The 16,607-nt window shown below is 35.7% G+C and overlaps 2 protein-coding genes across 2 annotated transcripts; both read left to right on the top strand.

Moving 5' to 3' along the window:
- Window positions 1–967: 967 nt before the first annotated feature.
- On the top strand, window positions 968–14,998 carry LOC128198279 (cytochrome P450 4C1-like). The gene is made up of 9 exons (XM_052882661.1): window positions 968–1,127; window positions 3,528–3,614; window positions 9,234–9,344; window positions 9,822–10,007; window positions 11,075–11,265; window positions 12,285–12,538; window positions 12,995–13,146; window positions 13,788–13,973; window positions 14,706–14,998. The coding sequence occupies exons 1-9, from the start codon at window positions 968–970 to the stop codon at window positions 14,900–14,902; spliced, it is 1,524 nt and encodes a 507-aa protein (XP_052738621.1). The 3' UTR covers window positions 14,903–14,998.
- LOC128198236 (piggyBac transposable element-derived protein 4-like) lies at window positions 4,722–8,095 on the top strand. The gene is made up of 2 exons (XM_052882508.1): window positions 4,722–5,586; window positions 5,868–8,095. The coding sequence occupies exons 1-2, from the start codon at window positions 5,300–5,302 to the stop codon at window positions 7,852–7,854; spliced, it is 2,274 nt and encodes a 757-aa protein (XP_052738468.1). The 5' UTR covers window positions 4,722–5,299; the 3' UTR covers window positions 7,855–8,095.
- Window positions 14,999–16,607: the final 1,609 nt, after the last annotated feature.

Consider the following 16,607-nt stretch of genomic DNA (forward strand, 5'->3'; position numbering starts at 1 on the left):
GTTTGTCTACTAATATAAAGATGTTAGGTTGGTTTGTCTAGGCTTTTAAAGTAATTATACTTTAAGGCTGAGGGTCCTTAAAACCTGCTATCATCCACAGTGGTGACTTTGTCAGTCAATCTAAACACTGTATCGTATTTACCTACTCGTATACCTATGGAACGAGTACGTGTAGGAACATAGGCTGAGGCTTTCAGTCCTCCTTAACTTTATACAGGATGCTCAGGAGTATTTCCCATAACTTCAAGGTGCTGACGAGTCCACTTCCAGGAGCCGAACTGCATAATTAATATTTATTTAATTAAAAAATAAAAACTTATGTTTTCATACAAAGTCATTCAAATAATTCCAACTATCCGTGTATAAAGGCGTGTGTTACATACAAACGCCTTTATCTATCCTTGCATTTTAAAATACGTAAAATTTGGCTACGTCACTACAAGGACACATTTTAAGATCTATTTACAAAAGAAATATTATTTACCCCGAAAATATTAATTTTAGAACACATGTTCATGAACATTTAAAATCAATTTTTGGGAAAGAATAAAACCCCACAGTCTATTGTATACTGTGCCACAGTTATGGGAATCACTCCCCGGCACCCTGTATAATACTAGCGGACCCGGTCAAGCTTTGCTTTGACTTAAATGCAAATAGGCTGAACGTGTTCTTATTATGAGAGGAGACTCATGCTCAGCAGTGCGCCGAATATGAATTGATAATGATGAGTTATATTTTTATACAATAACGTATATCTGGCTATTGCAGGCGTTGTCTATTTGTACATACAGGATGCAGCCAAAGGCAAAGGTTTGTATTTTTATCAGTCTATGATTAGTTCTTATGTGATTTTATTTAAAGATAAACAATATTTCTTATTAAATATGCCGGTACCGTTACTATGTTCACTCATTCTCTGGTAGAACCTTTCCAAATAGACACTATAAAGTTATTTCATTGTAAAATGATTGTATGCATCGTGTTAATATTATTGGCAATTATCTGGACGGTACAGTACAGGTACAGAAGGAGGAAAATGTATGAGTTGGCGTCAAAGATTTCACATCCGAAAGATGAATTGCCGTTTATTGGTGTAGCGCATAAATTTATAGGAAACACTGAAGGTAAGATTTTTATAATTTAACAATAACAACTATATAACTAGGTTTAAATATTTTGATTTTTATGAGACATTCGTGTAAGTAAGGTCAATATAAACTAATTTTACTAAGGATTTACTAAAACACTTTTATCGTAATTAAATGAAAATTAATACTTTTTGGCTTCCTTACATTAAACGTGACATTTTTCAATACATTAACTATAAAAATAAACGCACAAATAACAAAGATATTTGTAATTCTGTTTGAACGCCTATACAAATATAACGATCAGTGAATCAACGACGTCATAAATTCGTGCCATTTAGTATGGGACGTTACCCTAAACCTATCCTTAAATCCCTGTAGCTCCAAAAGTAATGATGGCAGATATCCTGTTACTTTTAGTAAATTGCGTTACTATTAGCATAGGCCTAATTTATATACAACTAGCGGACGCCCGCGACTTCGTCCGCGTAAATTTCGATGTCAACTTTACTACTACCCCTACCCTACCCTACCCAACCCCTACATCTACCCTACCCCTACCCTACCCCTACCCCCACCCTACCCCTACCCTACCCCAAACCTACCCCTACCCTACCCCTACCTTACCTACACCCTACCCCCATCCTACCCCTACCCTCCCCGTACCGTATCCCTTTCCTACCCCTATCCCTATCTCACGCCTATCCTACCCCTACCCTACCACTTTCCTATCCTACCCGTACCTCTACCCTACACCTACTCTACCTCTACCCCTACCCTAAACCCGGCCCTAAACCTACCCTACCTCTACACTACCCCTACGCTTCCCTACCCGTACCCTACACTACCCTGTAACTTCTCTATCTTACTCCTACCCTTAGCAAAATCGGTCCAGTCCTTCGAGGGTGGTGGTATGACCAAGACAAATAGAGACTTCTATGCTAATAATATAAAGGGGTAAAGTTCGTGTGGTTGTAGGAGGTAATCTCTGGATCTACTGGACCGATTTGAAAAATTGTTTTACCAATAGAAAGCTACGTTATTTGCGAGTGTTATAGGCTATGTTTGATCCCCATATTCACACGGGAACGGGAACTACGTAAATTAAAGCGCCGGGCGTCATATAGCGGAATTTCTGCGTCTTTTAGAAATTTTGTATTATCTCCGAAACTATTTGAGCAATTAACATACTGTAAAGGGCAAATCTTATCTCCATAATATCCTTGTGATTATTAAAGAGTTTATTTTAATAAGGATTAAAGTTTAGTTGTATAAATAATGACGTAAACCTAAGTATATAAAATTAATAATTTTTAAAACACAAAAGGTACTATATCTGCTAATATATAGAAGATAGATATATGGTGTCGCGGACTTTTTTGTAGAACTTTTAAAGATACATAAAGTCTCTATACATTAATTTCAATTTTACACAATAGTTAAGGCAGCGCATGCGAATAAGTCTATTTAAAAGGATTTTCAGCCCGACCTGTATGACAAAAACTGTGATAACTCGGCTAATATATATGATACCAATAATAATAATGGATATAAAATATAGCCTATAGCACTCCCCGCTAATGTAGCATTCTACTGGTGAAAGAATTTTTAAAATCGGACCAGTAGTTCCGAAGATTACCCCATTTAAAAAATGTGACAAACTTACAAACTTACAAACTTTACCTCTTTATAATATTATTATTATTATTATTATTAGTAATTAGTAAAGTATAGATTTAAAAACTGTCATCATCCCTATTGACAGACAGACGGCCCGTGATAGAGAGTTGAAGTCGATCTATAAACAGAACAATACTTCACAGCAGCGTGGGTCTTCTCCTCCCGAATGAGCCTCGATGAGCTTTGCCTCCTTTCCCGAGTAAGACGCGGGGGAACTTGCTCCACGTGCATGTAATACGTGAGAGCCGTGATAGCCCAGTGGATATGACCTCTGCCTCCGATTCCGGAGGGTATGGGTTCAAATCCGGTCCGGGGCATGCACCTCCAACTTTTCAGTTGTGTGCATTTGAAGAAATTAAATATCACGTGTATCATGTGTAATTAAATATCCTCACGATGTTTTTCCTTGGCCGTTTGAGAAACGGCCAAGGAAAAACATCGTGAGGAAACCTGCATACCTGAGAATTTTCTTAATACTCTGCTTGTGCTAAGTCTGCCAATCCGCACTGGGCCAGAGTGGTGGACTATTGGCCTAACCCCTCTGATTCTGAGAGGAGATTCGAGCTCAGCAGTGAGCCGAATATGGGTTGATAATGACGATGGAATACGTCTGAGGCGTATGTGGTAAGCCTGTATGTGGTGGTTCATGTGCCTGTAATTACTCCGGTCTCTTCAGATTTAAAGCACAGCATTGCTGTTTGGGTAAATGTAATTAACCTATTATAAAGTGTTAATTTGATTTAATTATTGTTTTAGTTACAATGACCAGTATGAAACAATTTAGCTATGAAGCCATGGAGAGTGGAATAACAAGAGTCTGGCTTAATCATATACTTTATTTCGGTAAGCATTTGAACAATTACCATATAAATATATTTTTTTAAATAAAACCCACTTCAAAAACACAAACGTTCCCACGAATCTTGAAAGCAAATTAGTTATTTAAGCTTCTTTCATGTAATGAGGGCCATTATAGCACGATTGTTACAATAGACAGCATAAGTGCTACAATCGCTAATTACGTGCACTGGTATACCTACAATACTTTTTCTACGACCATGATAAAAGAATTAACAAAACTTGGTTAATAATATACAGGGGGCTCGGGAGTATTTCCCATAACTTCAAGGTGTTGACAAGTCCACTTTTAGGAGCCTTCATGTGCCTGTAATCTCTGCGGAGCCGAACTGCATAACTAATTCTTTAAATTTGTGTTTTATTAATTGATTATGAAACACGGCTAAAATTCACATGATATAAGGTCGGAGTATGCCCGACTAGTTTCGAACATGTATACAAACCAAATCAAATAATTCCGACTATCCATGTAACACACATCTTTAAATATCCTTGCATTTAAAAGTATGTGATTGTAGTGGTAAGACTGTCGATATCGAGATATTGCAGCTGGCACTCAGCACTTCACTAGTAAGCTACTTCATGATAAGCTACTTATATAAGGGCCACAATTTAAGATCTATTTACAAAAGAAATATTTTTTACTCCGAAAATATTCATTGTTGACTATTGAGTGATATTCACATGTTCCTTAGACATTTTAAATTATTTTTCCTTAAAGAACCTTAACCTTATAGTTATGGGAAATACACCCGAGCATCCTGTATAATTGGCGTCGGGCATCTGTGGGCCTCCTAGATTTGTCTCTTATAAAAGAAGCCTGAATTTTTGTAGCCAATGACATGGAACTAATTAAAAATAAAAAAATAAATAGCAGGGTTTACCCGAGTGGTAATAAACATTACCAAACGACCTGTAGGAATGAATAGCTTTGTGATATGGTTTGAAGTTTTATATTGAGTAGATTACGAAATTGTAGTAGAAAAAGTAACATTGTATTTATTATTTTCTACCTACTGATCAGTTTTAACGCAGTGTCAAGCCGGTTGTTGAACGTTGTGTTGTTGTACGTTGATTATAATATTACGTACTAGCGGACGCCCGCGACTTCGTCCGCGTAAAAGTCGTTGTAAACTTTCAACTACCCCTATCCTATCCTACCCTAACCTACCTCTACCCTACCCTATCCCAACCCTACCCTACCCCTACCCTACACTACCCCTACCCTACTCATTAAGGCTGAACTTCTTTATTTATTCCTCCCACCGCGAGTCGCGTCGAGCGCGGCAACCGTCGTTACACAAAAATAATCCTTAAAGTCTTTAAAGCATGAATTAGTATTCACGCGCAATGGCTTAGCGTATTTCATGTATAACTTTGGTGTTTCTTTACCGATTTGTATGATTCTTTTTTTATTAACACATTTAGTGCTCACTACTCGGATCCGAGTTGGGAGGGGGGATAGTAGCGGTGCCGCGCACTCGGATCCGAGTGACCGGCCTGTGCATTTTGTAGTAGTCAGTAAGCCGCCGGCGTTTGAGGTGAGTTTATGTTGGTTTGCGCGACCGCTCTGAAACATATTCAACTTACGAAAACGCGTATTGGTTTCATTATAACAGTGTAATTGTGACTTTTACACACGATCGTATCAAAGCTATTTTTGCACTAAAATGGACAATAAGGCTGGACCGTCTGGAAGTAAATCTACGAGTAGTTCTAGAAAAAAGCGTCGGCAAAGTGATGACTATGAGTCTGACTATAGTGATGAGGATGTGTATTCTCAAAGAGCTGATGAAGACTCTTCAAGTTCAGAGGACTCTTCTAGTTGCGGCAGTGATGATAGTATCTTTGATACTAGACTGAAGCAAAAGACGACCAGCCGTGTACCACCAGCTCAACCTTCAAGGTCATCTGCCCCAAAGACGACAAGCCATATACCACTAGCTCAACCTTCAAGGTATGACTAACTAATGATGTTATGAACGCATGACAATAAATATTTGAAAACAATGTGGAAAATGAAATCTCCGAGTGGGAATCGAACCCGTTCCTTCAGGATTCCATCCTTGACACTTTAATCACTAAGCCTCAAAAGCCAAATTCCTCATTGCTTTGAACCGTCTCAAAGAGGTGTAGTTACCATCAAAAAATGCTTAAAAATATTTATTATGAAATTAAATTGATTGAACTCAATAATAACAGTAAATTGTACTTAATTCCATTTAATTTTATTTAAAGGTCACCTGCCTCAAAGACAGTCAGCTGTGTACCACCACCTCAACCTTCAAGTTCATCTGCATCAAAACGTGGTTTATGTGAGTCAGATGGAAGGGCTATCATTCAATGTAAGCGATTAAGACCTTCATTTAGGGATGGCCCCACGCGTAATAATTCTACTCAATCGTTGAAGTTACCAGATCTAAATAGTTCCTCAGCATCGAAGTCAGCGCCTCGACTACTGGAATTTGATGGAGACGGTAGCTTTGAATTCAATTCTGAAATTGACTGCCGTCCTACATCGCCGAATATCGTACAGGACTATGGAGATTTTTTGCCGGATATACCAATTAACCCTACCAGTTCAACACCTAGCGTATCTCTTCTGAGATCCGATGCGATCACCCCCAACCTTTCGCCAGAACGTGATGACGTCTCTCCATCAATTATGGCTGTTCGGAGATCTGGAAGTCGTACTCCAGACTTACCCGATGATTTTTATCTATCACCCAATAACTCACCCTCTGGTCAAGGAGCCACTACCACCTGGAGCAGTGATCCAAGCTCCATGAAAAGCTTAGAGTTTACTAAGGAACAGGAACTCTTAGTGCCGCCTCCAACTGATCCTTACGAAGCATTCCGACTAATGATTGATGACGAGTTGTTAGATCTTATAGTTCGCGAGACCAACGCGAACGCAATAAGAGTCGGTAATGCACAAAACGTCAAACAAAACTCCAGAATAAAATCTTGGAAAGATTTAACAAAGGAAGAACTGCTGACATTTTTAGGACTCCTTCTTCACACAGGAACAATTCGACTAAACCGTTTAAGTGATTATTGGAAACGACACTATTTGTTTAATATTCCATGCTTCGGACAATTCATGTCACGAAATCGTTTTTTACTTATTTTACGATGCCTACACTTTACGTCTGTAACCAGTGAAGAAGACCGTCTCAATAAAATCCGACCATTCATGGATCATTTTAACAATAAAATGAAAACTATTTACTGTCCAGGTAAAGAGCTATCATTGGATGAGTCCATGGTATTGTGGCGCGGTCGGTTGCTGTTCCGACAATATATAAAAAACAAACGGCATAAATATGGCATTAAACTCTATGTTTTAGCAGAACCAGATGGTACGGTCTTGAAATTTCAAGTTTACGCCGGTGCTAATGATGAGACATCAGGGCAAGGACATAGTAGTAAGATTGTCTTCAAACTACTAGAAGAGAGACTGGACTGTGGCCATCATGTATACATGGATAATTATTATAATTCTTATGGCCTGGCTGTGAAATTGCTAGATCGACAGACATACTGCACAGGAACGTTAAGAAAAAACAGGAAAGATAATCCCGTCGAAATTGGCTCTGTTTCACTGGAAAAGGGAGAAAACAAATCCTTGTTCTTGAACGGCGTTCATGTCGGAAAATGGAGGGATAAGCGATACGTTCTGTATATTTCTACAGAACACGGTAGTGAGATGATGGAGACTACTTCCAAAAGAGGATCTATAGTAGTGAAACCAATGGCAATCGTTCATTACAATAATTTTATGTCGGGTGTTGATCTTCAAGATCAGATGTTGGCATACTATCCAGTCCAAAGGAAGACGCTGCGTTGGTACAAGAAGCTGTTTGTGCATATGCTGCAAATGAGCCTTACTAATGCATTGCACTTGTACAATACATTTTCGGCGAATGACAAATTAAATCTATATGATTTCCGTATGAAGATACTGGAGAAGCTTTTACCTGATCCTAATGATGTAAATCGACGCAATGTTTTGAAAGTGAAACACGAACTCACAAAAATAGAAAAGACCCGGACGAGAGTTAAGACAGTAGGAAGAGTCACGAAACAAACTATCGAAGTAGTCCGAAAAGAATGCAAAGGTTGCAAATCACAGAAAAAAAATGTTCAAACAATTTATGAATGTAAGCAATGTGAAGGTTCTCCAGGTTTCTGTACAAAATGTTTCTGCCTAGCACATTCATAATTGTTTTCATTAAATTTTATTGTTTTGTTACCTATGTGGTTAAAATTTTCAGAATATTTTTTATTCCTTTGTACCTTTATGTGAGTGACTCACCTTTATTCTGTGACAAGTTTTCAATTAAACTTATAATTATTACGTACTGATACTTTTGATTGTATGGCTTTGATTTGATTTTTGATAAATATTATTGTATCGCTCAGATTTATGAATGTCTTCCTCAATAAATAATTATTCAAATGCGCATTATATTTTATTTACTATCTATATCCCTATGTTACTTAGGGATAATATAGCATTTAAAATGTAAAAGAATTATCGAAATCTGTGGAGTAGTTCCATTCCAACCATTGCTGTCCCTTACGCTCGGATCCGAGTGACCGGCACCTGGCGCGCTATGTGCCTAACACTCGGATCCGAAAAAGGTTATTTTTTATTAAAAAAATAATAATAACAATATACTTTCATCCATATTTTTAAACATACCTATATACTTAATCAAAATACGCCTTAAAAAAATTTGGTTTCTGCCTAATTATTTTAATAATATCTTAAGCAGTGAATGTGTTAAATAGGTAATAATGTTATTTTTTTTAATTAGGGATGAGTGATGAGTGTTATAAACATAAGAATCGACAAATATAATTAGAAAGCTCCGAACTGCTAAGCTATCGGGAGTTACACGTGTTATTGTGAGTCTACCATAAAAGATAGACAAATATATGTTGTTGTGTTTTATAGATAATTTTAAGGAGAACATTTCCGTCATACATGATTTCTATGTAGCTTTAACCATTAAGGCTGTACACGCGACGGAAGCTTAAAAAATTGAGTTACTTCTCCCGTTTTCTCAACATTTCTCTTCACTGCTCTGCTCCTATTGATCGTAGCGTAATGAAAAGTATACTATAACCTGCCCAGGAGTATGTTAAATAATTGTACCAAGTTTCATTAAAATCCGTCCAGTACTTTTTGTTTCTATAAAGAACATACAGACAGACAGACAGACAGACAGACAGACAGACAGACAGACAGACAGACAGACAGACAGACAGACAAAAATTTTACTAATTGCATTTTTGGCATCAGTATCGATCACTTATCACCCCCTGATAGTTATTTTGGAAATATATTTCATGTACAGAATTGACCTCTCTACAGATTTATTATAAGTATAGATTAAGCGTTCTTTGACAAGTGCAAGGTCAAAATGTTGGGTAGGTCTATCGATAATGTATTTCAGAACAAAAAGAGTATATAAGTCCATTCCTTGCCTCTTGCAATTTGTTGACCTAGATTGGTCAACTTGTGTTTTTTTAAACGTGCATATTTTGTCAACCACTGTTTGGGCAAGGTGAGTGTTGATCTTTTTTATTTCACAGTAATGGTGAACCCCGCGGATTTGGAGAAGGTTTTAAGAACTTGCTTGGAAAAAGATAATCTACACAAACTTATGCGAAAGTTTCTTGGCAATGGTGGCATATTTGCACCTGGTGAGTAATTTAAACAAATTGTGAACTATTGAATATATGTATAAACTACTATCTGACGTCCTCGACTTCATCTTTAAAAAATTTTGGTTTAAACTTTCCTTCTCTTTTCCACACTGTTACATTTTAACGATAGTCAATGTACCAATCACCGTGAATATAATTTAAAAAAAATAACATAAAAAATAACAGACTTTTATAATAATTATAACCCTATATCTACGAGTAGATAATATTCGTATTATAGTGTTTTTATTTAATCGATAGGTAACTTATAAAATGGCAGATTTATATTTTTTTAGACAAATATCCAATCCCTCTCAAATCTTTTGGGGTGGAATTTCAAAAATTCTTTAATCACATTGTATTTTATATTTATTTTATGATTTGCCATCATAAATATAATTTGAATGAAGAATTTTTCCACAAATTTTCAACCCATATTTCAACCCCTTTTAAATTAATCCATCTTTGTTTTAGTTCCCATTTGGAGACGTCGTAGAAAAATTTTAATGCCAGCATTCAATTCAAAAATAGTTGAAGGCTTTTTAGATATTTTTTTAGAACAAAGTCAAATAGTTACAAAAAAATTGGCTAGTTTATGTGGACCTGAAGCAGTCAATCTTTGGCCGACAGTATTTGCTTATTCTTTGGATGCTATATCTGGTATGTATTGCATACAAACTTGTGTTTAAATTGGTTAGCGATAGTCTGTAATATTATCAGTGTGATGACATGTTTCATCGACATTTTGACAACATGTATATCGTAAGATCTGGCGTTAAAAATATACACCTTCATCTGTTATTTATTAGTAATAATAAATAAATGATAAATAATATTTACAGTGACACGTTACCTAGTTAAATTGCGGCATTTTTCATACAAAATCCAGGAAACTATGAACTAGATCAAAGGAAACCTTATACAGTTAAATTAAGTACAAAATGAGCTTCCATTTGACATTTTAAAACGAGTCAATATCTAATCAAGGTATATAATAGTACATAATGATATAAGTGCGGTTAGTTGAAAATTACAGCCGAGGCGATATATAATAAGTAATGAAGCACAGGCTGTAATTATTATCAAAGCGCTTGTATGTCATACGACGTTTTATAACACATTTGCGAGGAAACACACTTTGAACACATTTTGATACGCTTGTCATTTTTGCACAGATAGCGAAGTGCGCACACCATCGTTTTTTTAGGCAAATGCCCCAAAAACATCCAGTATTACTCATAAAGTAAATAAATATTTGTGTTTCTCTCAGTTATAAATGGTTGTCATTCATTGTAAAAAATATTAAAATGAAAGAATTAAATGTTTATTTATTATATTTTATCTCACAAAGTTAATTTTATTCATAAAATGTTGAGCATTTTTCTGACTTTGCGAACGAACGGTACTTTTTTAAAGTACCCGTTCGTTTTTAGACGGATGATAAAGGTTTTATATTACATTACGGCACATGTGCATTTTAATTTACATTACTACTATACTTTACGAGCAAATGTATTATAAAATATATTGCAGTACACTAATTACGGTCATTATCAGTACCATATAGTGGTCGTTAAAAAAACACCATTACCCGCCAACACGCATTGGTGTAGTGTGATGGGTCTAAGCTCCATATTCCCTCTCCTAGAAGGAGGGAGGCTTGGCCTTGTAGTAGACCATTTAAAGAGACAATGATGATGACCCTCATTACATGAATTTGGTTTCAGAATCAACGATGGGTGTTAAATATACACAGACAGATGCCAACTCCGAATTTCTGAACTTCTCCGAAAGTCTGAATATAGTCTCTCAAAGAGTCTTTCATTTGTGGCTTCGACCTGACTGGCTGTTCAGATTCTTCCCGCAATATACAAAATATAAGAAATGCCTTCAAGTTATCCATGAACGATCAGATGAGGTAAAGAAAAACAGGTATATTACTAAAGATTCATTATAAGTTTATTATTTTCCTCTAAATCCCTTAAAATTGTATTGAATGTCAATTATGTTAACTGACTCTTTAATCTAGATTCTAGATTTAGATAGAACTACTCGACAAAACTAAAATCTACTTATAATAATATATTTAACAAGGTATTTAAATAGCTAAATGTTTATTTTTTCAGATTATCCGCAATAAAAGGGATGAAATAAAAAATGTTACACTAAATCAACGTGGAAACGACAGTTTTTATGGTAATCGTTCAATATTATGACATTAATCCATTGTTAATTTATTTAAGATTTAAGATGCTTTAACATGAAAAATCTATAAACAATAGGTATACATTATATTTATTATAAAATAAAGGTTTCCGCTGTCTGTCTGTCTCATTGAAATAAAGTCAAAGACAACTTGAATGGCTTTTCATGCGGTTTTTACCAATAGATAGTCATTCATGAGGAAGGTTTTAGCAAATAATTTTTATACATTTACACACTCGCGCGAGCGGCGAGACGAGCCGCGAGGTGAAGTACGAGGATAGTGTGTAAACGCGTCGAGGTACGACCCGATGCTCGAGACAATGTACGAGGCGCGAGTGTAACTGAGCTAAAGATTTTGTGTAAATTGATTGAAATATGGCGATAATTTTTGGGAGAGGCGAAGAGTCAAGCCGTGCCTGGGAGCGTCCATAGAAAACGCTTTTGTAGAATCATCATTAACAAATTATTCGGCTCATTGTTGAGCACGAGTCTCCTCTCAGAATGAGTACAGTTAGGCTTTAGTCCACCACGTTGGCTAAATGCGGATTTGCAGACTTCGTAGAGAATTAAGAAAATTCTCAGGTTTCCTTACGATGTTTTTCCTGTTTACAGTTAGAGACCCGTGATGATTTAATTTCTTAAATTTGTAGAATATTCCTATTTGATTGATCTACAAAAAAGGGTGACGTATTACATCTATCTTTAAGAGTATCTGACCTAACATTTTTTTAGAAGATACAATGGGTTACCCTGTATCTTCTAAAAAAATGTCAGGAATTTCTATTTTCAGGTGATCCTAAAAGAAAATCGTTCCTAGAGTTATTAATTAAATTGTCTGGTGGCGACAAGGGATATGGAAATTTGGAGCTCCGTGAAGAGATGATGAGCATATTCATTGCTGGAACCGACACCTCTGCCGTCACTATCGGTTTTACACTTATATTATTAGGGAAATATCCAGACATCCAGCAAAAGGTGTATGAAGAGTAAGTACAAGTTAAGATTCCACTGATCTATGGGCATATCAATAAATTCAACATGGTTTTTAAACGCAAGTTTATAAAAAAATCTAATTTAAAGATAAATCTTAGTTATAGATTATTTAGACGAAAAACAATCTTTGCACTATAAGATTGTGTACTTAGTTCTAAATAATTTTGTAAATGATGATAAAAAAAAATTAAAATCTGGCCGAGTTTGTTGTGGGCTCTTCTCGGAACTGTCGTAACTGTAATTTCAAGTTTTCGACCAATTATTATCACCATTATCTAATAATATATTACCTGACGTTTCGAAAGTGCTTGTAAACTAAGCCCAATTGAAATAAATTAACTTTGACTTTAATTTTAAGAGTTAGTAAGGTAGAAAGCGAAGTCAGGCTTTTAATTTCGTAAGCTTTCAAAGCGAAGGTTTCTAAGTTGTTTCTTAAAATACATTTTCAGAATACAAGAGGTGTTTGGTGATTCCGATCGTCCATTGGTGAAGGGAGACTTACTTAAATTGAAGTATCTAGAGAGAGTGGTAAAAGAGTCTTTAAGGTTATTTCCACCATTGCCTTTTATTAATCGGAGAGTAGAAAGAGACATTATATTACGTAAGTAAATATTTGAAGCTCTTATTAATGGTAGGTATCATGGGAACCTAAATGGGAATATATTATACCGTCACAGGGTCCGATTAGATTTGGTAGACGACATTTTGTGATACCACAGAATAGATAATGATAAAGAATGAGTCTTTACAAGCCGCGTAGTGAAGCCGGTGAATCTCCTAAAAAAACAAACGTCACGCGTGCGAGCGTCTCCTTGACGTCCGTATAATGTAGGTATCTACCATATACAAACTTTTTTCATAATTTGTATTTCACTAACAAAAACTATGTAAATTAAAATCATAATAGACTAGATATAAAAATACTCTATCTTATTTTTTTAGTTTTTGTTAACAGTTTTTAAAATATTTAAAAACATAAGATGCCATTTTTCTTCAATATTATTGTCGAAGCTTTGTGCCGTATTGACTCAAGAATGTATTAGTTTTTCTGCTTCTGCATCACTGCCGTGTTCTGTGCACTCTATCTGGCTATAATTCTTTAATCTGTGTGTAATACCATCAAGTTCCCAAATTAAACTGGGAATTTCTTGATAGGAGTAGATATATAACTTCATGATTCATACTCGCATAGAATGGAGAAAACAGATGATTCTATTTATTATACATGCACAATATTTTTAGCATCAGGCGTGACTATTCCTAGTGGTTCAGGGATATTTGTTTCGATTTTTGGAGCTCATCGCGACCCCAAGTACTGGGGTCCGGACGCTGAACATTTCGACCCCGACCGGTTTCTGCCTGAACGATACAACTTGCAGCACGCCTGTAGCTATATGCCGTTTAGTTACGGACCAAGGAATTGTGTAGGTAAGATGACGTGTTTTAATAAATTGTAAGCCTGGAGTAAGATTATTTAATTTTTTTTTATAAGTTTTAATAATTTATCATAAGCATGATTATTTTGACTTAAATTTTCTGATATGGTGGATTAGCTTATATTTATATGATACATAATGCTTTTGTAAGCATTGCTGATGTTTTTTATTACAACTTACCCCTCGATAACAATCTCACCTGATGGTAAGTTATGATGCAATCTAAGATGCAGTTTCCGTGGCAGTGGTATGCGCGGTGAATTTACAAGACGAAGGTCCTGGGTTCGATCCCCAGGTGGGCCGATTGAGGTTTTCTTAATTGGTCCAGGTCTGGCTGGTGGGACGCTTCGGCCGTGGCTAGTTACCACCCTACCGGCAAAGACGTAACGCCAAGCGATTTAGCGTTCCGGTACGATGTTGTGTAGAAGCCGAAAGGAGTGTGGATTTTCATCCTCCTCCTAACAAGTTAACCCGCTTCTACCTTAGACTGCATCATCACTTACCATCAGGTAAGATTGTAGTCAAGGGCTAACTTGTAACTTGTAAAGAATAAATAAATAAAAGGATGGAAATCCACACTCCTTTCGGTTTCTACACTAAATTGCTTGTCGCTATATTGCTTAGCGGTATGCTTTTGCTTGTAGGGTGGTAACTAGCCACTGCCAAAGCCTCCTACCAACCATAAATATGTGTATAATAAAAGACTGTATTTTTAACTTTACAGGTTCTCAATTCGCCTTCATGTCAATCAAGACTGTACTATCGTCTATATTACGAAATTTTAAAATAATTGGAGAGCCAGAAACAGGATCCATCCCCAACATAAGGCTCAAGTTAGACTTCACGCTGAAGGCAGCTGAAGGGTACTATGTGAAACTGGAAAAAAGGAAGACATGCCATTTACAGAGTCAACAAAACTAGCTTCTTAAATCGATATCTGATACTTTACTGTGTCTTAAATTATTTAATTTTATATTAAAAAAAAATGTGATTTTTGTGTGAATGTTGTTGTAATAAATACACTTGTATCGGAATAGGAAAGTTTTCAAATTATTATAGGCATTTTCCATTGCATTTCCTGAATAATAAATTTTGATACTTTTGTTTATGACGTAGTTGTTGGAATACAAATAGACACAAACGTGTATATAACATAATAACACCCTAACATAATAGACGCATGCTTAATGCTTTTTTAAATTAAAGTAAATTACTTGCGACAAACTAACTTGCGATCATCCACTCCTTTTACACACATATCCACTTTCACACAATCCAGCCATCTCTATTTTGGCCTTCCTCTCCTCTTATGTCCTTCCACTTGCAAATTCATATTTTTTCTAGAAATATCACCTTTCTTTATCTTTATATTCACCATCATAGTATGTCCATACCAAGCTAACCTCTACTCTTCAATTTTTCTGAATCTCATTCCTTATTTTATCTATTCTTGTCACACAACACATCCATCTCAACATACACATTTCGTTCACATGCATTTTTCTATTATCCATCCCTTTCACTACGCAACATTCTGATACATACAGCACGAGAGGTCTTACAACCGTTTTGTATATTTTACCCTTAAGTCTAAGAGGCGTTCGAGGGTCACATAGTATACCTGAGACCTGTCGCCATCATTTCATCCATCCTTATTCGGTCTACTTTACACGTCTCGGTCCACATTGCCGTCGTTTTGAAAAAGCGACCCGAGGTACCGAAAATCGGAGCAAGCTGGTAGAGTTACACCATTTAAGGCAATTTTGGAAGATTAAGATGTGCCGCCAAAGTCCAAGAATAAATATTCAATTTTCATTTGACTGATTCGTAGGCCAACACTTTCCATTTCTCCTGCAATTTTCCCAGTCTGCTCTGTACCTCAGATGGGTTTAACAAAAATCAGAACTTTAAATCTTAATTACAGCAGCTAAAGCATTGGAAAAACTGATTCAAGATAGATAGAATTTGAAAAATCCGATAAAAAAATAACTTGGTGACCTAAGGGATTTTTGGAAAACTATTCAAATCAGTTTTCGATAATTAGTTGGTATATCTACCGTTTGCGTTTTATCCATTAAATACGGGACACCTGTATAATGAGACTTTTACTGAAATTAAGAAAAAGTAATTAAGCAACATAAAGGCTATTTTTCCCGAAAAAATCTATGGTGTCCATGCTTCACGCGAGATTTGTAAAAACTGAATTTCACGTGGACAAAGTCACGGGCGTCCGCTAGTCTAATTAACAATTCATACAGGTTTATTGAAGGATAAAGAAGAAGAAAGAAGAAATATACTTTATTGTACATTAAAAACAAAAATAAACAATAACTTATAATAACACTTAGAAACTAATGTACAAATGGCGGTCTTATCGCTAAAGAGCGATCTCTTCCAGACAACCACTGTGGAAGAGAAAAAAAAAACGTAAGCACCGATTCGGGTATACGCACACAAAAAATAAGAAAAGTTAAGTAATTTAAATACATAAATATTAAGCAATAATACATAATAATAATACATAGACTATACTTAACTACATCATACATATATACAAAGAAATACATATATACATACATACATACATACATACATACATACATACATACATACACACATACATACA

This window comes from Bicyclus anynana, chromosome 7 (genome assembly GCF_947172395.1).
Source record: "Bicyclus anynana chromosome 7, ilBicAnyn1.1, whole genome shotgun sequence".
Lineage (NCBI taxonomy): Eukaryota > Metazoa > Arthropoda > Insecta > Lepidoptera > Nymphalidae > Bicyclus > Bicyclus anynana.

What these genes read in the sequence shown, in the direction of transcription:
- LOC128198236 (XM_052882508.1), top strand. Translation starts at nt 5,300, where the DNA reads ATGGACAATAAGGCTGGACCGTCTGGAAGTAAATCTACGAGTAGTTCT. An exon ending in CCACTAGCTCAACCTTCAAG is followed by an intron (nt 5,587 to 5,867) that starts GTATGACTAACT and finishes TTTTATTTAAAG; the next exon opens with GTCACCTGCCTCAAAGACAG.
- LOC128198279 (XM_052882661.1), top strand. Translation starts at nt 968, where the DNA reads ATGATTGTATGCATCGTGTTAATATTATTGGCAATTATCTGGACGGTA. An exon ending in TAATCATATACTTTATTTCG is followed by an intron (nt 3,615 to 9,233) that starts GTAAGCATTTGA and finishes TTTATTTCACAG; the next exon opens with TAATGGTGAACCCCGCGGAT. An exon ending in TCCATGAACGATCAGATGAG is followed by an intron (nt 11,266 to 12,284) that starts GTAAAGAAAAAC and finishes ACATTTTTTTAG; the next exon opens with AAGATACAATGGGTTACCCT.